Source organism: Ipomoea triloba, chromosome 15 (genome assembly GCF_003576645.1).
Source record: "Ipomoea triloba cultivar NCNSP0323 chromosome 15, ASM357664v1".
In the NCBI taxonomy this organism is placed as follows: Eukaryota; Viridiplantae; Streptophyta; class Magnoliopsida; order Solanales; family Convolvulaceae; genus Ipomoea; species Ipomoea triloba.
Genome location: NC_044930.1, coordinates 571,240 through 593,711, shown reverse-complemented (window position 1 = coordinate 593,711; position 22,472 = coordinate 571,240). Strand labels below are relative to the sequence as shown.

The 22,472-nt window shown below is 35.2% G+C and overlaps 4 protein-coding genes and 1 non-coding gene across 5 annotated transcripts; all 5 read right to left on the bottom strand.

Moving 5' to 3' along the window:
• Positions 1 to 8,503: 8,503 nt before the first annotated feature.
• Positions 8,504 to 12,192, bottom strand: LOC116007144 (enolase). The gene is made up of 16 exons (XM_031247746.1): positions 12,033 to 12,192; positions 11,780 to 11,843; positions 11,312 to 11,424; positions 11,092 to 11,178; positions 10,933 to 11,013; positions 10,741 to 10,842; positions 10,563 to 10,643; positions 10,319 to 10,393; positions 10,159 to 10,221; positions 9,996 to 10,073; positions 9,587 to 9,781; positions 9,424 to 9,474; positions 9,212 to 9,300; positions 9,058 to 9,109; positions 8,912 to 8,968; positions 8,504 to 8,835 (listed from the first exon to the last, which is right to left on the bottom strand). Exons 1-16 carry the CDS (start codon positions 12,096 to 12,098, stop codon positions 8,755 to 8,757), a joined length of 1,335 nt encoding a protein of 444 aa, XP_031103606.1. The 5' UTR covers positions 12,099 to 12,192; the 3' UTR covers positions 8,504 to 8,754.
• Positions 12,193 to 16,494: 4,302 nt separating this feature from the next.
• LOC116006129 (peroxiredoxin-2E-1, chloroplastic) lies at positions 16,495 to 17,611 on the bottom strand. Its single transcript, XM_031246405.1, has one exon. It carries the CDS (start codon positions 17,485 to 17,487, stop codon positions 16,795 to 16,797), a length of 693 nt encoding a protein of 230 aa, XP_031102265.1. The 5' UTR covers positions 17,488 to 17,611; the 3' UTR covers positions 16,495 to 16,794.
• Positions 17,612 to 19,065: 1,454 nt separating this feature from the next.
• TRNAA-AGC lies at positions 19,066 to 19,138 on the bottom strand. Its single transcript has one exon. It is a non-coding gene; the product is annotated as a tRNA-Ala (tRNA).
• Positions 19,139 to 19,598: 460 nt separating this feature from the next.
• LOC116006742 lies at positions 19,599 to 20,054 on the bottom strand. The gene has a single exon (XM_031247231.1). It carries the CDS (start codon positions 20,052 to 20,054, stop codon positions 19,599 to 19,601), a length of 456 nt encoding a protein of 151 aa, XP_031103091.1.
• An 824-nt stretch (positions 20,055 to 20,878) lies between these two features.
• Positions 20,879 to 21,529, bottom strand: LOC116007448. The gene has a single exon (XM_031248121.1). It carries the CDS (start codon positions 21,460 to 21,462, stop codon positions 21,010 to 21,012), a length of 453 nt encoding a protein of 150 aa, XP_031103981.1. The 5' UTR covers positions 21,463 to 21,529; the 3' UTR covers positions 20,879 to 21,009.
• Between the last annotated feature and the right edge of the window lie 943 nt (positions 21,530 to 22,472).

Below are 22,472 nucleotides of genomic sequence, written 5' to 3'. Positions count from 1 at the left end.
ATGCTTGCATGTCGTGTGTCAATACAGGCATAATTAAAATACAAGTATAAAGCGAAATTTTTAACTTAGTCAGTTTTAACGGTTGTTAGTTATGTTAGTTATTTTTAGATGTGTTTGTTGTGTATGATAAACATGTGGGGATGGTCCACTCTTAATTGTCACTTAAGTGGTGTACTTGCTTTCAGTTGTGCCTACATGTGTGCATGTCATGTGTTGATGCAAATATAATTAGAATGTTAAAATTAAAATTAAAATTAAAATTCTAGCTTCGAATATTGTAACAATTATTGTTAGTTATTTTAGTTATGTTAGTTATTCTAGTTGTATTTGTTTTGCATCAAAGTTTGTATATATTTTTTTCTCTCTCAACAAAATGGGGTGGTCCACACTTAAATAGTGTGCCTGCTTGGCTGCTTCAAACTTTTCAAGTAGACCTAACAATTATTGGCACGACCCATTAACACGACTCGAAATCGGACACGAAAATAAGGGGTTAGTGTTTAGCCTTAACATGTCCCGGGTCGTTAACGGGTTGACCCGTTAAGAACCCGTTATGTTTTTTGTGTCTTAACAGGCCAACCCGTTAAACCTATTAAGAACCCGTTTAACCCGTTAATATTATCGTGTTAACCCGTTTACACGAACCCGTTTACACAGGCTTGTTTAGAACCCGCTAAGAACCATTGTCTATTAGGTAAGAACCATTGTCTTTATAAAATATATCATGAACATGATTAAGAATGAATTTGCTGCATTAGGCCAAGATTATACACCAATTATTGATGTTCAATAATATGAAATTTGAATGTTTATTGTGTTGAATTTTATTATAAAAATTAGTACGGACTTCTTTAATTATGATTTTTGGATGTTATTTTATAATTTTATGAATGTTATAAATTGAATATTTTTTTTTTAGTTTGTTTGATGGATTGAATTGTATGTTTTATTTCTTTTTTATATAACTTAACTTTAAATTTTAGTTTTTAACATATCAATAGATTTAGCGGGTTTAAACGGGTTTCGTGTCATATAGTGTTGACACGATCCGAAACCTGTTAACAAAACGTGTCTATCGTGTCAACCCGTTAACAAATCGTATTCGTGTCCGTGTTACAATTTTGAACCCGTTAACCTTAACATATCGTGTTCGTGTTGTTATCGTGTCGACCCGTTAACGAACCCGTATACACAAATTGCCAGGTCTATTTCCAAGTATGTGTATGCGCACGTGTGCGTGTTACGTGTCAATGTAAATATAATTAAAATCATGTTTGAATGTAAAACGAAATATTTTATCTGAATAATTTTAATAATTCTTGACAGTTATGTTAGTTATTTCAGATGTATTTATTGTGTATAATAAAATTTTTTGTATGTATTTCTTTTTGACAAGATAGGGTAGGTCACTTTTCGTTGGTACTTTTTTACTTTTGTTTCTAGATCAAACGGAATGGAACACTTGAATATGTCAAGATGAAGTTGCCGAAATTCAGGCAAAATCCTTAAGGGCAGATAATCTTGCCAATATGTTTGTCACTTGATTTTATTCCCTAAATACACACATGACCACATGTAGAACATGGATCTTATGCCTACATTTATGGAAGGATGATCTAAATAGTATATTGAGTTTGAGTAAACTTAAATTAAATTGACCTCCCAAGCACCTTGTGCTCAAATGGCATGTAGTGGCCTCCCTTAAATGAAAGGTCATGAGTTCGAGCCCATTGACTCTTTGTGCTTCAACAGGTTGAGAAAAGTATGTACGAACAGATACTACAATGTAATAGGGTCAGTTGTATTCAAAAAAATTAAATTAAATTGACCTAATTACGTCATCAAGTCATACCAACATCGGCAATCTATACTATGGACTAGGGTTCACATAACATTATGAATCCTGAATTGAAATGTTGAAGTACATAATTCATACTTGTAAAGTATAGAATTTCGTAAAACAAAACACATAACATTATGAATCCTGAATTGAAATGTTGAAGTACATAATTCATACTTGTAAAGTATAGAATTTCGTAAAACAAAACACAAATAACAATACAAGACACATACACATGTTATATATTTACTTATTTTTCAAATCTGATTTAGGTGCATAATTTGTGTTCATAGGCACAGAATTTCATAACACGACATACAAAATTCATAACATAAAACACAATTAGTAATTTGTTTCAAGTACAAAATTCATAATCTTAAGATACAAAATTTTATAACACAAAATACAAAAATTCACAATATAAGACACATACACATATACCGGGTCTTCGGCTTGGTCCATGACATAACAATTGCATAACATTGAAGGATTTAGAGCAAGAGGCCCATGGCCCAAAAGAAGAGAACCATTCAGGGGAAGTTTATATCATTGTTAATAACATGTCAATCCTTTCTCCAATCGGTAAAAAGTTGTTTGGGACTGTCTTACGAGTCTCAATTCGTGAGACGAGTCGGATCTTTATTTGATTAATAAGGTCAAAGATTCGATCTGTTCCACGAATTGAGACAGTGAGACGATTTCACACAAGTGTTACCATCTCTACATAAAAATTATGCACAGATAAATGTATTCCCTATATTCATCTTGACAAAAACTCGTGTGAGACCGTCTCACCATGAGGACGGGTCGGGTCGGGTCAATATGTAAATGTAACACTTATATACACAAATGTTATACTTTTATGCTCAAATGTAATACTAATCAGGAATAAAATTTTTGTTACTTATAAGGTAAATGTAATACTTTTAAGGGAAAATACAATACTTTTACATTTCGATTTAAAAGTATTACATTTTTCCTCAAAAGTATTATATTTGCCTTATAACTTATAAGTAAGGGGCACTTGTCAACATTACTTATTATGAAAAATGTATTACTTTTGCTCTTATAAGTAACAAAAATTGTATTCTTGATTAGTGTTATATTTGAGCATATAAGTATGACATTTACACGATGTTTTGATCCGACACGACCCATCACACGAATAAGGATCCGTGAGACGGTCTCACACAAGTGTGACCCATTTATCTTTTCAATTTTTATTTATCCAAAAAAAATGAAGAATTTCTTCAATTACCAAGAGAACTTATATTTGACACCGTCGAACCCTTCGCTGGATTGAACCCTTGACGTTTGGTTAAGGATGAATGAGTCACTTCTATTCAACCACATTCTCCAAATTTATACAATATTAGTATTATTATCGAAAGTATCTTCTAATTCAATTCCTATTATAACGCAGGATCCGTACCCATCTAAACCTTAAAAAATTGTCGGCAACCTTGTACTTCATTCATAAATCTAAAGTTTTAAAAACCTCGTCCCAAAAAGTTAAGATTTTGATTCTTCATCAATACTCTTTTAATCGAGTATATCACATAAAATTTTGTTAGTGTAATTTACCTTTTTTTTATATATATTTTGCGGGCTATTACATAATAATAAATGAAATTTATTTAATGCACACCGCCGAATAATGATTGATTTTTTTTTTGTCAAACAAATAATGGTTGTTGGTTTTTATCATTTTTCAAAGAAAAAAAAAAACATTATAAACCTCATGACTAACCATACATACACACAAATATATATAGTTACAAGTTCGATTCTTGCCATCATATGGTGCACGTTTTTCTAGTGCAGTTTACCTTTTTATATGATTTGTGCATGCGTTATCATACAAAAATAATTTTTTTTAGTACTACTGACTCTATTATAATGTAGTATTTGTTCATAACTACTTTCCCAACATACTAAAGCACAAATAGTCAATATCGCCTCCACTGAGGCTCGAACCCACTCCTTCCATATGGGAGTGCAATCGGGTGTCACTAGACCACAAGGTCTTGACAAATGAAATTTATTTAGTATACACTTTTGAATAACGACTACGATTTTCATTGTCACAAAAAATAATAGAAAAAAAAAATGGAAAGGAGAGTATGTAAAGATGAGAGTATCTTTGTGTAGACGCAAGTGTGGTGTTATGATTGAATTCATTGAATGGAATATATGGGGAGTTGGGGACCGCAGCGTTAGGAAAAAGCTTTGAATGCAATTCCAAAACTTTACAACTAACCTAATAAACCTTTCTTTAATCCATTGATAAAGACGATGAAAGCTTTTGCTAAAGACAAACTTGGTGATACAATTCTTACTAAGCTGCCTAGCTAGGACCACCCACCACCCAAAATATCCTACACAAATTAATTAAAATCAATTCTTTCATCCCCATCCATTGTGTACTTTATGTACATATATATAATGCAAATGTGTATGTAGTTTTGATTTATATTTTCAAACGTAATAAGTTGAATATATAAATGATAGTGTAAATACTTTCGGGTATATGTATTTGTATGCGTTATTGTGTAACATTGTAACTTGTTGTATAATTGTTCGGGAAATCAAGACTATAGGTTGGAGGTTCCGGAGCTTATAAATATTCTTTAAAGAGAATTGGAGAAAAATCCCTTTACAAGTATCTAGCGTGGTATTTATAGAAAATATAGAAGGGACACATATCGGGAGGCCAGCGTGCACGCCATGTGTCCTACATGCACCTGGCAGTCCCGGGACTAAGGAGAAGGGTCCACGTGCTACAGAACATCTGATTGACCAATAGCCAATGGGCTTGGTTCATGCATTACTGTCAATGTATGACTTTAAGGGCAGTCAAGCTATTTCTATATTTAGACTACTCTTGTTGGATTTATAAGATTTGTTACACCATAATATGTCCAAAGCAAAGATCATACTTGTTTTGCTATAGTCACAAATTTGTTTAAGTTAGTAGACATTGGTTTTTTTTTTCTCACTTTTTGTCCCCAGAATATTATACATCTTTCATATTTAGTCTTGAACTATCAATTTTATCACACTTGGTATATGAATATCAAATTCAATTTCTTCCACATTTGGCCCTTTTGATAAATTTTCTAACCAACTTTATTTGAAATTTTCCACATAAAAGTCATGTAAGTTATTTGAATTTAAGCAACATAGTAGATATAATATCGTAGGATTATTGTTGATGAAAATCATACACGATTAGAAAGAAAATTGATCGGGAAGACTAAATATTGTAGAAATTTGATAGTTTGAGACAAAATGTGAAAGATGTGCAATAGTTGATGGATAAAAAAAAAATCATTAGACAATATATACCCTAACCAATGGGACAATTAGACAAGAGATCCAAATTCCAAAGTCCAAGGGAAGAATTGGGCCCAAAAAAGGAAGCATTAGAAGGCCTAAAATTCCACCCAATAAGGGCTCAATCTTGTAACACAAGTAACACAACCAAAAATAAATAGGACAATGAGACCTCAACTCATGAAATTCAATTAACATATAACAAGTTTAAAGACAGAATAAATGTATATTATTATCAAAGTCAAAAGACTCGAATCCATTACTAAGTATAAAAATATATCAACTAATCCACTCAACCACCTCTCTTGATGATCATAAAAGCACTATACTATATAAGCCCAAAGACACATGCCAATGGAGACATGAACTAATGTTGTCAAGAATACTGAAGTCCTTTGTAAAGACTCCTTCACTTTCTATATTTAGCTGATTCACTTTCTTCCATATGTGAATAAATTAATGATTGCACACCAATCCCAACATTCCCTATGCCCTTGTCCCAAAGTTTTTTGGTGTAAGAAGTACATAGCAAAAAATGTCTCAATACCATTTATTACTTTTAGTAAATTGACCAAATAGTTAAATTATGCTCGAGACGTGACCACGTGGGTGCATAAATTAATGATTGCACTTCAATTTTGAGATTCTCTCCCTTTTTTCTTAAAAAAGTATTATCCCATGACCTCTAATTCGGAAAAGTCACTTTGTGCCACTAGACCACAAGGTCATTGGCCACTAAAGCATCTTTAGTAGTAGGGATTTTTCGATTTTTGAGGAGTTTTTGTAAGTATAATTAGGAAAGAGAAAATGGTAGATGAGTAAAAAAAACAAAATTGATTTGTAAAAAAAAAAAAAAAAAGCATCTGTTAGCATTTATTTTTTCTTGGCTTTAGTGTCAGTCCATTACTGTTCCAAGAACCCAACTTTGCAGATGAATCAAATCCCTTCTCTCAGCATTTATTTTTTCTTGGCTTTAGTGTCAGTTCATTACTGTTCCAAGAACCCAACTTTACAGATGAATCAAATCCCTTCTCTCAGCATTTATTTTTTCTTGGCTTTAGTGTCAGTCCATTACTGTTCCAAGAACCCAATTTTGCAGATGAATCAAATCCCTTCTCTCAGCATTTATTTTTTCTTGGCTTTAGTGTTAGTCCATTACTGTTCCAAGAACCCAACTTTACAGATGAACCAAATTCCTTCTCTTTCCTCTACATCACTAATTACCATTCCAAAAACCTATTAAAAACCATTGGTATAGATGCTAAACACTTAACTTATGTTTGGGGTGCATAAATTAAATATTATACGGTATATTTCAAAAAGAAAAAAAGAAGAAGATTATAGGGAGGGAGTGTGTGAGTGTGTGACCAATGGTGAGCATATGGATAGAATCTCCCCCCTTTTTTTTTCTGCCATTGACAAAGACGAGGAAAAGCATTGATTGATGAGCAGATAGAGAAAGGGACATATATACATACATTATTGCATATGGGAGACGGTTGAGGGCCACCACCAGCGGCAGTACAGTCCAGTCCGCCACCACCTCTCCCCACTTGTTCAGTCATATATGTCAGCACATAGATCGCCGAGACACAAGAAAATTCAACGCAATCCAATTACCCACCAATTTATTCCGTGGCCAATTATATGATTGATCATGATTTACTTTATATTGTGAATCATGATCCAATATAACTTTCAAATTATTTGTTTATAATTAATATGTTATGTACTTTACTAGAAACTTTATCGTTCAGTGTGACTCTCGAGAGGTTATTGACTGGATTAATGGCTCAACTAACACTAGAGGTTCGGTACTTAACGTGGTGGAAGTATGTTAAAGTTGGCTGAGGAAGGAGTGAAGGACTAGGAGGTGGTTGACATCCTTGCGAAAATGGGAGGACGTAATAAGGTTAATTGGGGCAATCTTGAGTCTCCTGAATGAGGTGTTTCAAACCCTGATAGAAGATAAAGCGGGAAGCTGGTGGTCCAGAAGTGTCATCATGGAGAGGAACCTCTTTTGAAATCCTAGGGCTTTCTCCCCTCATTTTTATTCCCTAACAAAAAATGTTATGTATTCTCAATTTATTTAAAGATACAAACTGTTAATTGCATGTGTAAATATATAATTTTTTAGTTAGGATCCACAATACAAGATGTTTTTTGGTCCATGGCACACACCAAAAGGTATTTGGAAATGCTGGTTTGCTCACCATCTCACCCTAAAGACTAAAGAGATTATGAGCTGGGAATTATAGTAATCTTGAAGAAATGCTTTGGACCAAACAGGACTTGTTACAATATCATGCATTCATATAATAGTGAGAGCATATGGTATATGCTAGAACTTCGATTATTTCTCAAGTTGTTTGATTTGAGACAATATGATTAGTTTCTTATCCTACTAAATGCTATTCGATCGGTATCCAAGTAAAGAATTGTTTACAATAATGTATGAGTGCAAAATTTTCTTATACTAACTAGTTTTCGTACTAGTGTTAATTGGAACATTACGAAAATAATACGGAATAATAATCTCAACATATAGTGTTATGATTATGAATTAAAATATGACACTGTTAAAGATTTTATAGTTTAGTAATATTTGCATTTAATTAATTCTTAATTGGAGCTAAGATTCTATGCTTAAAATATGGATTTATTTCGAAAAAAAAAATGTGAATTTTTCTAGTATCATTTTCAGAAATTTCTTGGTGTCAGCTGGAATGTCATTGTTAAATTTGGTGAGATAGGGAAAGAGTCTCTGTTCTCTCAACACGTGTCAATCTTAGGCTCCTCCCTTTTCTTATACTTGCGCTAGTAATAATAATAATAATAATAATTCCTTATGCGTCTGTAAGGCATTTTACCAAATGGAAAACTTTACAATTTGTATCTATAATGGTCTATGCTATCTATTTATGTAATTAGAGGCTTGGTCCAAGGCCAATTGTCTTTGTCTTGGGTCTTGGTACCGAGTTATTCATGTCCTTTCTGATGCCGTTCATCTATTATGGGCTTGATTCTTAGGCCTTTGTTGTGTTCTCTGGGTCTCTTCTGTCAGGGCTAGCCTGGCATTTTGGATGGACCACGTATCCAAATACAATTGTTATATGTTGAATCGAGATCCATCTTCTACGTACTTATTTTTAATAGATTATATCACAGATTTGTTTTTAGTATATTATATTACAAGTTTCTTTTGATCTATAATACAATATAGTTATTAAAAACAAACATATCAGAATCAATTCACATTGCAAGATACCCAGTCCACGATAAGATTTGCCTCCAAAATAGATATAGAATATTAGCATAACCAAGTAGTCAAGTACGCAAGGCCAAAATAGGCACGCTTATATTAGATAAGACAATAAAACTCTGCATTTCCAGTTCAAAATCAAGTCAAAAATGAGCGCACACGCTCATAGCCTAACATGTCCACTTGGGCATATTGTTTAAAACCTCAAAACAAAAACTTCAAAGACATAATTATTACTATAAAGAAAAAGGATTGCGCATAGTTTATTCCCATCAAGTACACAGAGTTTGTTGTGGAATCAGGCTTCACTGTTGCTCTAGTAGGGCTCAACTGGTGCACGGAAGCTTGCTCCAGCATAAATAGCATCTGATCCAAGTTCCTCCTCAATTCTCAAGAGCTGCATTCACAGAGGATATTAGTATTACGGAACATTTGACAGGCAGGAAATGAAGGGCTTAAAATCAGTTGTATACCTGGTTGTACTTGGCTAGACGCTCAGATCTGCATGGTGCTCCAGTCTTGATTTGTCCCTATAAGTTGCAGTAAATTGCAATTTAAAACCAATATCTCTGATAGAATTTTTATAAATCATAAGCCTGATTCATAATTAAGAAATTACCGTTGCCAAACCAACAGCAAGATCAGCAATGAAGGTATCCTCAGTCTCTCCACTGCACCGAATAAGCACAGTTATTTACAAAACTACAGTTAAGGGAAAAGGCACATTCAATACATTTTGCAGTAACCAAGCCAAGTGGTCTCGAATTCCATACCTGCGGTGACTCGTCATTACACCCCAACCAGCCTTCTTAGACATTTTAACAGCTTCAATACTCTCAGTGACGGAACCAATTTGGTTAACCTATATATAAATCAAAACAATCATGACCATGAAGTCCTTAAAAGATCAAGGGGAAGAAACAATGAATTGCCTTGGCAACCCTCTGCAAGAAGAGCATTGCAAGTTAATTGTAAAGTACTCTACCTTGAGAAGAAGAGCATTGCATGTTTTACCCTCAATTGCCTTGGCAACCCTCTGCAAAATAGTTGTTTAAGTCATTGTCAAGTTGCTTGGAGAGATGAACAAAAGCAGGGAAGCACCCCCATAGGTTACCCATCTTATTGGTCAAATATAAATGGAGCCTAACCTTAGGGTTAGTGACCAGGAGGTCATCTCCCACAATCTGCACTTTCTCCCCAATTTCAGTAGTGAGCTTAGCATAGGTTTCCCAGTCATCTTGGTCAAATGGGTCTTCAATTGATACAATAGGGTACTCAGAAACAAATGACTTGTAAAGATCCTTGAGCTGGTCACCTGAGATCTTTTGTTTGCCATCATTGTTCTGCAAAAGATAATCATGGAGAAGCATCAGTAAATAATGGGAGAGAGTTAAATTCTAAATACAATGTGTTCTTAAGCACAGTAAAGAGGCCAAGCCTTGACTACAAGCTGATCAAGATTACAAATTAATTCTTAATGTATATAATTAAGGAAGTAATTTGACCAGACGTAAATGTATCCAGGATGAGAATCAAACTCAAAGTGGCAGCCTATACCTCCTCTTTAAAGTTCAAATCATAAGTTTTATCCTTTCCATAAAATTCAGATGCAGCAACATCCATTCCAATAACAACCTGTATGAAAAATGAGTTCAGCATCAAATTTACTCAGAAACTTAACTAACAGGAAAAGAAAAGCATACAGAAAACCAAAACTCACTTTTCCGGTGTATCCAGCCTTTTCAATAGCTGTCTTAAGTAATTCAAGACCTTCCTTGTTCTCCTGAAGGTTCACACAGCACAGGAGTGTGAGAAGCTAGTAAGCTACTATTAAGAGCAGAGAAGTAAGGCAGAAACAAGCATAAATACTAATTTTTTACCTGGATATTAGGAGCAAAGCCACCCTCATCACCAACATTTGTGGCATCTTGCCCATATTTCTTCTTGATCACAGCCTGTACACCCAATAAAATTTGGGGTTAATAATAAATTTTAAACAAAGACATTTGACAAGTCTCTTTCAATAGCCTCTAACAAGGCACAACAAATAAACTTTTTTTCCTGGCAATATGTATGCTGCATTTGTTGGAGTATAATGAAAGTGATATGGGATTCAAGAATCACCTTCAAATGGTGGTATACTTCACAGCCCATCTTCATGGACTCCTTGAAACTAGAAGCTCCAACAGGAAGAATCATAAATTCCTGTAAAAGAAAACAACTATTAGATCAACCATTCTAGGAGAATCATAAGCACTGGCTGCAAAGTGTGCATGAGCAGTGAGCACAAACAAAGACATGCCTGCATTGCAAGTTTGTTTCCAGCGTGGGATCCACCATTAATGACATTGAAGGCAGGAACAGGCAACACCAATTTCTTGTTACCAGCAAGGTTGGCAATGTGCTGTACAAGGAATAGAAGATTCAAACCATCAGAATACAAGAGGCATAACAATCCATTTCAGACATTGAGGTAATGACAACAGCACAATACCTTGTACAGAGGAATATTTTTGACAGCTGCACCAGCTTTGCAAACAGCAAGAGACACAGCAAGGATAGCATTTGCACCAAGCTGAAAACCAACACAATCAGCAGTTTTGATGAGTAATAAGTTAAAAACAAGAATGTGTAAGTAAATAAAATAAAATACCTTTTGCTTGCACCATCCCCACTCATTTTGAGTGCCATCTAGTTGTTGAACCATGAAGTTGTCAATACCAGTCTGATCAGTTGGATCCTGTGGAGGGCATTTGAAAGCAAAGTACAGAAATCAGTAATATTAGCACATATTAACCAATACAGTACCACAAGCCAAATTCTCAAAAAACATTTCATTAAAAATTGAAGATAGTGTTTCAAAGAATAAAGACCTTGCCAACTAGAGCTGGGCCAATAATGGAGTTCACATTGTTAACAGCCTTTGAAACACCCTTTCCAAGGTATTCTGAGCCTCCATCCCTCAGTTCAAGGGCTTCATAAATTCCTACAGAATCACAACAATGAGATCAGTTGACCAGAAGTATCTGAGTTTATCAACTATTTATGAGTTAAAATCCAGCCATCCAGTACAGATATAAATCCAATTAACAGTTTGTAAGTACAATACTAGGCGATGAGAACATACACTACTCTATTAAACCAACAAACTTATAGGCAATCAAGCTATGTGGACAGAAGGTCACTACTCACCAAACGATAAAAAGAAATCCATGCATCTATATCAATAAAATAGTTCTTAAGCAATTTCGATCTATTTATAGAGAAGCAATACTAGATTTGCAAACGAAACATCCGATAACATCTATGCAACAATAAAAACATATAGAAACGATTTTTACCAGTCGATGCTCCACTAGGGACAGCAGCTCTAGCCAAGTGACCATTTGACAGACACACATCAACCTGCACACACGCATACGTAGGGACGAATCAACACCAAAATAAATCCTTACAATCCCGTCAGAAACAAGTATCCGTCGTAGAGAAGCTAAACAGCATATAATTAATCCAACAGGTAAAATCTAAGCTATGAAAATAACGATCTAGAACAGATCGGAGATTAAACATAGGCAGGAAGCTGAGAGAACGAACCTCGACCGTAGGATTTCCACGGCTGTCGAAGATCTGACGTGCCTTGACGGACTGGATGGTGGCCATGGATGTTGAGCTTCGATTGAATCTAGAGAAGGAGCAGAGAGTTTATAATAGAACAGAACAGAGAGTTTGTTTGTGAGAGCAGAGAAGGGAAACCGTAGCGGAGGGACGTATATGTAGAGGAAGATGGAGTGATTAGAGGGATTTAGAGGATTTAGAGCCGTCGATTGGGTTTGGGTTTTAGCGATGGTGATTATATAACGGAAAATACCTCCATTTTATACTCCCAACATATACTCCCTCTCAGATTTAGACACCTATCTTGGGATCCACATGATAAAAATATTCAATCGTTGTTTGCCACATCATGGAGTAAAAGTGAGGGAGTAAATTTGGAAGTACAGTATAACTTTTATATAACTCTGAGTTTATTATTGAGACTAGTTTTATACGCGCATTGCGCGAATGGGTTAATGACTAATGTTTATATTTAAATAAATATTTGAAAGTATATCAATGCAAGATTATATAGGAGAAGTTTATACATGGGTAATTGAATGACGAATTTTTTTTATTTAAATATCTAACTCAAAGTATATGAATCCAAGATAATGTAGAAATTTCATTATAATTATTACTAAAATAAATGTTTGCAACCTTGTAAAATCGATAATCTAAATATTTGGTCTAAAAATGATAGTCTAAATAAATACTACTTTTAATTTGAATTTTATAAGTGTTCTTAATTCTCTTTTGAGTAACTTTGTCATTGTCTTCATCTTTACTATTTGTTCTCTTCCTTTTTGTTGGTAGTGTGTTATTTGCAGTTCGGTTATTGTTGGTAGTATAGATGACAACGTCATATATGCAATGAGATTATGATATAGGAGCTATGGACTTTCCTTTAGGTGTTCTGCTTGGTGTTCATTTGGTTCAACCATTATTGTTGAATGAGTTATTGTGGATAAAGAAATCCCTAGTTTAAGAGAAAATATTAAATAAATTAATAAAAATTTGAAAATTTAAAATATTATGTATTCCAAAGATATTAAAAGGTAATTTCTCGCTTCAATTTGCTGGGTAATGAGTTATTTGAGTACTTTCATTGTCAACAAATCCCCCAAGTAGTTAATATGATTGGTTTCAAACTATTCTTTTTTATTTTTTTCATGGTATTAAAGAAATACATATGTATCATTTTTTGGTGTAACTACTAATTTATTTAATTCAATAAGAGTAAAATAGAGTGATTCCGCTTCAATTTGTTGGGTTATTATTTGAGTACTCTCTTTGTCAACCAATCCCCAAGTAGTTAAAATAATTAGCTTCAAATTATTTTAATTTTTTTTATAGTATTAATAAAATACTTGGTAAATAAATATATAACATTATTTTGTACTATAACTTTGATATTTAATTACAAGATATTGTAAAAATAAGATAATGGACAATGTAATGAATATCAATTGATAAATTTGAATGTAAAGAATAAAGAAAATAAAGACAATATAACTAATGAAATTATTTATCTTATTTAATTTAATAAGAGTAAATTAAAATAGAGTGAGGAACTTAATTATGTCAAATTTGATTGAGATGAGGTTCGAACCTAAGACCTTTCTTATAGAAATTAATGGGTAAGTTAAAAGTTAACGGAATATTAACGGAGAAGAGAATATTTAACGGATAATCATAAAAGTAAGGTTAAATTAGGTAATCTCTATTAATAATATTAATCTGAATTATCTTAACCATCTATTTGATTAAATAATTCATCTGAACCATCCATTTGATTAAATAATTTGACCGCCATTTTTTCTACCCATTTTAGGCCTAACTCTCTTTAGCTCTTATTAATATAGTAGAAGTCCTAGGTAGTGTATCTTACTATTTGATTCGAATTCGATAACTATTCATATTTGTATTCGATAAATATTTGAATTTAAAATTTTATTCGTATCCAATTCGACTACATAATTCGAATATATTCGATTAGACTCGAATATTTCAATTCAAAAAGCATAACTTAATTTTCTATTAATATACTACTAGTATCCTATATATATATATATATATATATATATTCGATATGTATTCAAATTTGGATTCGTACTCAAATAATTCGAATTCGAATCACATACCGAATTAAAAGTATTTTATTTGTTTACATCCCTAATCATAACTATGTGGTTTGGGCTGCAAGATATTGCATAAACGTATGTGCCCCTCTCGTTAGCCAATTGTTATACATGGACTGAGGCTCATATTGCATTATAAATCCTGGTATATAAATTTTGTACTTTCAATTAACATATTGTAGTTATAGTTAACAGTTTATGTACACAAATAATTTAATAATTGTAGATACATACGGAGTAATATATTAACTACATATACAGAATCTGAATGTTATTTTTAAACCGAGATCTACAATGCGAGATAGACTGGTCCATTTTATAATTTGCCCTCGTTAGCACATCGAAAAGGGAATTTTAGAACCAATGGGTTAAAGTTAAAACTCTATTCATAATCTATGTGCGCATCCTTTTTTTCATTTTTTTAAGAGAGAATTGTCGGACCATTATTAGAACCTTCTCAAATTTCTTCAATATTATATTTATAAAATTTCGTATTAAAACATTGATTCATCAAACATATTTATTCGTCTCCAGATAAAAACGGATCAAAATATATTACTTCTGATTTAATTACAAATTTACTTACGCCTAGTTTGATAGTCTATTTAATGCTTCTTTTTTTTTTTTGAAAATATCTATTTAATGCTTATGTTTACTATAATAAAAGTAGGGGAATGGATTCAATGGAAGATATGACTTGAACGCCAAGCCAAAAAGTTTCTGGGGAATATTCGAGATGGAAATACCGTCTGGCAGCTTTGACATCGTTGTCAAAACAAGAAAACAAAGACAGTCGCAGGTTTGAAATTTGAATAATATGCAAGGCCAGCAAGGGATAGTTTGGTTCGAAAATAAATCAAAACTAGAATTAAATAAGATGTTTTGATTTACATAGCAGTCAGTATTTGAATAATAATGTGCGTGAATAGCAAAACAAAAAAATGAGTTAAAAAATTAGTGAATAGCATGACAAATACCCCCACGGCCCAACCCTCTGCCACCCAAAAATAAATAAAATGTAACAATCTGCGCATGACTTCAGGAGTCACGCATATTGCATAGAACTTTATGCGTGGAACATGATGTGGCTTTGGTTTTTAGTTCATCTTTCACGGATGCCTTTTGCTTTCCACCTACCCTTGACTTACCACCCTTTCTATACACTGCACTGAAATGCTTCCACCTAACCAACCTAGAAAAAAGTTAATAGTTCTGTTTTGCCGAAAGTTGAGTTCTATGCATACTTAGAGTGTATTTGGAAATCTGGAAAATGACTTTTGAAAAACGTTTTCTGGAAACTATAGACCAAAACACATTTCAAGGTTTACGTTTTCCACCAAAACTTTAGAGCAAGGGCGGTCTCGGCCTAGTGGAGCTCAACACATGCTATATATGTTTGTTTGTACTCCCATGTGTTTCTTGCTATATGCAACAAATAAACAACCACCAACTGCAAACCAATACAAGACTCCAGAAACTCCAATGAAGCAAACTACAACCTAACTCAGAAACTTGATGGTTTAAATGCAGGTCTGTTGGTTGACTAACAGATATTCAAAGCATTGGCATGGTAACTAATGTTCTGCATCTAATCCAAAATGATAAAATGGATGGATATGACAATGCTACAAATTTTTTGTCCCGAACATCCATTTCAGACACTAATTTTGACACAGATGAGTCATGTTTGGCTGGTTCAGAGATTAGCAGTCTATGGATACTGTGTAAAACTTTATTGTATTGCATACATGGTTTATGGTTATCAACCAAATATCTGCATTTTCCAGTGGAAATGAAGATGGCAGAAGAAACCATTTCATAGAACCTACATAAAAATGAGTTTAAAAAGTTCGTTTTTTCCTGAACAGATTATCAGAATGGTTTGATGACAAACAGATATTCCACAAGCTAATATAAATGCACAGCACTGCACATCTACATACCAATATTGTAATCCTACCCCAAAATGAAAACTGAAGATTAAAACACCATACAAAGTATTAGAGTTTTACAGTCGTTAAGGATATCAAACACCATAATCTTGCAACTGAATTAGCAGCAAGATCACAGCTTTAAACTCGTCTACAGATCACACAACTCGAATAGGAATTTGGGTAACCGGTTATCTTTACTACCATGGCATAATTCAGAAAAATTCAAGCAGAGATTTCACATTCGCTCATAAAGATCAAGTGTTACCGGGCGCTATCTCTTAACAAAAATCTACTCTTGATTCTTGAACAATCTCTCACAATCCAATACAGTATCAAGGCTTACACAGTATGCATCAATACTCAATACCTTGCAGACTCAAAAACTCATTTTCATAGCAAAATCTTTTGATCTAACTACAGTCCAAATAGCCAAATGCTAACACATTTAAAAGCATCCCTAAATGGCTAAATCCCAAGTTGCCACTGTTCAGATTTAGCTAGAATCTCAGATTAGACAATACTAATCAATCACAAAACAGAAACACATTGGTTTAAACAGAAAAGACAGGCAATAGAACATAGCAATTGAAGTATTTAAAATAGGTAATCTCTATAGTGGATTGTATCCATATTATTTCAATTCCCTCAAGAGTCAAGAAAAGCAAAATGTAGATGAAAAAGAAACCTCTAGAGGGCCTTAAGCATATCCTCAGCACTGCTAACATTGAAAGCTCCGCCTTCCTCCAAATTCAAGACCTTCACAACTCCATCTTCCACGAGCATGGCGTAGCGCCTAGACCTAACGCCGAGCCCGACAGGCTTGTCGGTTAGGTCAAGCTCGCAGCCAATCGCCTTGGTGAACTCCCCATTCCCGTCGCTGAGCAGCAAGACTTCATCTTTGACCCCCAGATTCTCCTTCCAGGCCTTCATCACGAACGCGTCGTTGACCGAAATGCAGGCGATGGTGTCCACGCCCTTCGCCTTGATCTCCGCCGCCTTCTCCACGAAGCCGGGGAGGTGCTTCTGGGAGCACGTGGGGGTGAACGCGCCGGGGACGGCGAAGAGGATGGCCTTCTTGCCGGCGGTGAGGTCGGAGATGGACACGGTCTGGAGGTCGTCGGAGGAGGATTCGAAGAAGGAGAGCGTCGCGTCGGGGAGCTTTTCGCCGACGGAGATTCTGGGCGCGGTGGAGAATCTAAGCGCGCCGGGGCGGCGGCGGAGATGGGGGAGTCTGAGGGAGAATGCGGAGGAGATGGGAGGGGAGAGAGCGGCGGTTTTGGAGGAGAGGAGAGCGAAGGGTTTGGCGGCGGCGGCGGTTGAGGCTGAGGTGGGTTTGAGAAGCTTCGAGAGAGTGGTGGAAACGGCGGTTGCGGCTGCCATTTTTGGTGGTTTGGTGTATGTGTGTGTGGTGACGAATTCTAGAAGATATAGTTGTGGTGGTGACGTGGCGGAAGCTCGTAGAGGTCGCCCGTCGTTAGATGTTCTGGGTTAAATCGAAACCTTTGCCGTTTTCTTGGAATGAATACCTTTGGTGTTGGTGTAATGTCAAGTGTACCTACCACTCCACCTGCTAACCGAACCTAATTCTTTCCTGCTACAATGATTTGGTATTTACTAATTATATTAATTTTGAGTTAATACACAAAATAATTATGGTGATTTTTAGACAATTTGATAATTGTAATGTTTGAGATCAATCACATGCACAGTTGAAGAAATCTCTAAATAATTGACTGTAAACATTTAATGATCTAGATTTGCTCACACAAACTCATGAGAAATTGTGGACTCAACAATTTCACAAAGACATATATATAATATGTGTAAAATGGTATTCCAAGTGCAATTAATAAAAATTTGAACGGGTTATTATTAAATTAACTATTTTTTATTGATCATGACCTAATAAATGAGAATCCAAACTCGGGTGACAATAGATAAGTGAACTTCTGACATTATTGTGACGTGATTGATAGGGATTATTCTCTGTTCAGAATCTGTGACCGATCCCCATTGACCGGGCTATTCGACCTTCCATACCGGCCTATTCAATGAGGCATGAACTGGAGTGGAAGCGAGCAGATAATAGCTCGGGAGGATCGAACCGGGCATTGCGCATTGGGTACCGTCTGAGGGGCCCTTAGATCTTCACCTTTCTACACTTGGCCCGCAGGCAAAGAGTCTGAATGTAGCCCGATGCATGCCTGCTGCGCGCGCTCATGCCGTAGGGTCGGTACCTGTCCCCTTCACAATCTATATATATGGCATTTAATGGTATGAGGACTTTTTGGGTGTTTTCTCTCTTAAATAGTTGAATTAGCTTTGAAGTCTCTGACCTACTGTCAAATTGACTGGTATAAATTCATTATACCCGATTCACAATTAATAAGAGTATTTTTTACTGTATTACCTTGCATTGTACTCTACATTGCTGTGTATATATCATATCAGTGAAGGTGACTAAAGTGTATTCTCGATGTACCTTGTGAAGTAATATATTATTACAATTATGTATCTTTTTTTAAGCATGAGTTATCGAGAAATGTCATATAATATCAACTTCTCATTGCAAAAAATGGAATACTATGTGTATCGAGTAATAGTAAGTGATTGAACATCCCACATTTTCACTTTTACAAGCATGTGCACCGTTCATATCAATGTTGGCTTACAAATAATAATAATCAAGTAGGATGATTCTCTGGGCTAACATCTACAGTATTTGATAGAAAAATCAGACAAATACGTAAATAACAACCCACCATAAGAGCTCTCTTATACAACTCAAATTTTAATACACTATGTTCCACAGCTCCCACTATCTTTAGTCATAGACTCATAGCAATTCACCTTGACAAACAAACTAATACTCCGTAACATGCAGCAACCAACGTGTCTGTCAGCAAGCAATTCAAACACACACACGACAGAAGCATAAAAGCAAATCAATCTCTAAATTGGAGATGCGGGGTATCGATCCCCGTACCTCTCGCATGCTAAGCGAGCGCTCTACCATCTGAGCTACATCCCCTGGTGTTAGAGAGTTCTCCCATTACAGTATTATTTACTTCATCCCCTGATGTTAGAAAGCTTTCCCATCACAGTATTATTTACTATATGAAAACCACTCTATACCCATATAAAACATTTATAAAGTACACATTGATCAACAATATTTTTGGTATTGGATATAAACTTAAATCGGGAGTTATTAATGATTACAAAGTTCTAGATTTGATTTTTTGTTTATTAGTATGATTAGTTTAATACAAAGTCAATATTAACTTTTTAATATATATAGATTCGAATTTCAGTAGAGTATGGTATTATATTTTTACACTTGAAAAAGTAATCCGCAACAGATACTAATATAGGTAACAAAATATGTAGTATAGGTAATCTGTAGTACTAAAAAACAGTTTAACATGAAACAAAAGAAGATAGTTGGAAGATGATGGGAGCTTGTAAATTGTAATAGAAAGCTAAGATAACTAAGCATTAGGCTGTAGCTGAGGATGGACATCCACTCTAGCAACCCCTTCCGCCGCCACCTTTGCCACGTCAACTTCTCCGACCACCATTCCCTCCACGCCGCTAACCTCTCCCTTCAATATGCTCTTCTCCGCCTCCTCATCCACGTAGTTTGGATCCTTCTCGTCGATGGCCGCCGGCACGTCGTCCAGCTCGTACTCCGCCTCGTCCGCCGGACCTTCCCACGTGAACTTCCCGCCGTGCCCGGATTTTGACTGCTTCCCTAGCGGAATCCCGCTCGCCGGACGGCGGTCCTTCCGGTGGACCCCTTTGTCCATGAGTTTCTTCTCTATGTATTTCAGCGTGTCGATGTTGTGCGTCTCCACCTCGTGCTTCGTCACGCGCTTGCCCCCTTCTTCGTCCCTGCCCACCGCCCTAAACGTCACCGTTTCCTTTGTATTGTCTATCGGCTTCATCTTCTTCTTCGCGAGTTCGTTCCTGCGTGCATGGCGGCTGCCCGGTGTTTGCGCTATGCTATATATGCTGACTTAAGTTTGAGGGTGGGTTATCAGGTGGGAGCCACGTGGAAGACACTTGTTTGCCACGTGGTGCGCAAGTAAACTTGTGGAATGCCACGTGGAGGTAGAGTGTTCTGCCACCTGGTGGCTGTGCCCACGTTTCTGTTTTAAGTATATGAGGATAGGCCTGATAAACTATAGTTGATAGTGATACTGTATATGTGAGATTAATCACGAATAAATTCTTCTTTTTTTTTTATTATGTTAAATATTTATATATTTTAATGTATTAATCATGGTTGGAAAAATTGTTAGGTGCTTCTTGAGAAGGTATCTAATATTTAGAGCGCTTAAGCTGAATTAATTAGTAACTAGGTGTATGTATATTATATTATATTATTTTTTATTTTTAAAAATTTATTTAAATTTTTTTAAACATAATAATTATAAACTATTTAATACTTTAATTAATAATACTAAAATATTAAATATTAATCTAAAAGTATGTAAAGTTCGAACAAGTTAGATCAAAGTTATTTTTTAAAATAATGTTGTTTTAAGTAAAATAACATATTTAAAAAGAAAATGAAAGAGTAGTTAATCGGCTGATTGGGCGGTACCTAGGAAGTCTATGCAGTCAACACCTAAATAGCGCTTAGGCAATTGATTAGCCGACTAGTCACATAGATCACGAATTATGATGATACGCTTGGCAGCCGACCAACACCTGACGCCTAGTCGCCAATTAATCAGTTTCATTGGCAGAATTTGTGCAACACATATATTAATTATATATTCATTTATATTATTTACCTACATCATGTTATTACAAACATAGAAAATAGTAAAACAACATACAACAAAATGAACGGTACAATGCAAGGTATATATGCAACAATTACACTTTAATTTGTTACTCGTAATTAGCTTTCAAGAGAGGATCAACTTCGATCCTAGCCACCCCTTCTTCAGCAACCTTAGCCACCTCAACTTGCCCGACCACCAGTCCCCCGCTGTCGCTCCCCGTCGGCTCTTCTTTCTCCTCCTCTATATAGTTAGGGTCCCTTTCGTCCAGAACCGGAGGGGCAGGATCGAGCTCGTTCTCCGCCTCGTTACCCGGGCCTTCCCAAGTGTACTTCCCGCCGTGGCCCTTCTTTGGATCGTGCTTCAACGGCAGCCCGTCCGCTGGGTGGCGCTCCAGCCTCTGAACGCCTTTCTCCGTCAGCTTCCTTTCAATGTACTTAAGCGTGTCAACGTTGCGCGTGTCGACCTCGACTTTCTCGACGTGCTTTCGCCCCTCGCCGGCTCGGCACTCGGTTTTGATTGTCGCCTTGTCCCCCGCCGTCTCATGCACCACTGGCTTCATTTCTCCACAACGTACTATCTGAACTCTCAGACTAAATACTTATATGATACAATGGCTCTGTGAAAGCTTGAATTGACGATGAAAATGATCCGTTAACGTTGTATATATAGACCATTTTTGTCGGGGGCTCGCTAGAATGTTCTGGTAACAATGATTGATGAACCTTTAGGTGGCCCGGTAAAGAAAATATTGAGTTTGGATAAATATTGCCAGAGAATCTCTAGAATGCTGTATTGTTAGAACACTATATTGACGATGATGATATATGGATTGTCTGGAGAGTTCTGATTGTGGGAAGACAAATAATGGAGAATCTCTAGAATGTTGTATTTGTAGTCCATGCATAGTATTGGGTTTCATACTGGCTTGTAGTCTTCAAATTAAAGTCTGCCACCCATTAAATCATTCATGGGCTCTATTCAAAATGTTGTTTAAAATGATGTCTCCATTTGACTGTAGATGTCATGTAAGTTAGCTCAATTATAGGTTTGAGTTTTAATTCAAGAGTTTAACTATTTTAAAATTCACAAGGAGCTATTTGAACACTTCTAAAGTCTTACTTGGCGTATGTAGTCTTCAAAATTTTGCAGTTAGATATATAAAATTATGATCAATTTATTGTTATTGTTAGAGAAAATATGGTTAAAGTGTTATTGTTTTGGAGGTAGCCTGAATTAAGAATTTAAAACTTGGTTATCAAATTAATTGATTGAGAAACTTGGATTGAGTTGTTATATCACATGTTATTAAATTAATGTTTTTTTTTTTTGTTGTAATGTTAAAAATATGTTAATGTCTAATATTATAGTCAGGGTAGTTATGTTTGGGAATATATTTAACATGTTATAATTATAAACAATCTAAGTTGATTTACATTGTTTGTTATTGGCTAGATTTATAAGCATAATTGACCCATAATACATATTTGAGTAGGGTCTAGAAATGTTCTTGAAGTAATATCATCTATGGTTCTCCAAGTATAGTATGTTTGCTAAGTTTAGTCCTAATAT

What these genes read in the sequence shown, in the direction of transcription:
- LOC116006742 (XM_031247231.1), bottom strand. Translation starts at nt 20,054, where the DNA reads ATGAAGCCGATAGACAATACAAAGGAAACGGTGACGTTTAGGGCGGTG.
- LOC116007144 (XM_031247746.1), bottom strand. Translation starts at nt 12,098, where the DNA reads ATGGCCACCATCCAGTCCGTCAAGGCACGTCAGATCTTCGACAGCCGT. An exon ending in GCCCAGCTCTAGTTGGCAAG is followed by an intron (nt 11,179 to 11,311) that starts GTCTTTATTCTT and finishes TGCCCTCCACAG; the next exon opens with GATCCAACTGATCAGACTGG. An exon ending in AAAATATTCCTCTGTACAAG is followed by an intron (nt 10,843 to 10,932) that starts GTATTGTGCTGT and finishes TTCCTTGTACAG; the next exon opens with CACATTGCCAACCTTGCTGG.
- LOC116006129 (XM_031246405.1), bottom strand. Translation starts at nt 17,487, where the DNA reads ATGGCAGCCGCAACCGCCGTTTCCACCACTCTCTCGAAGCTTCTCAAA.
- LOC116007448 (XM_031248121.1), bottom strand. Translation starts at nt 21,462, where the DNA reads ATGAAGCCAGTGGTGCATGAGACGGCGGGGGACAAGGCGACAATCAAA.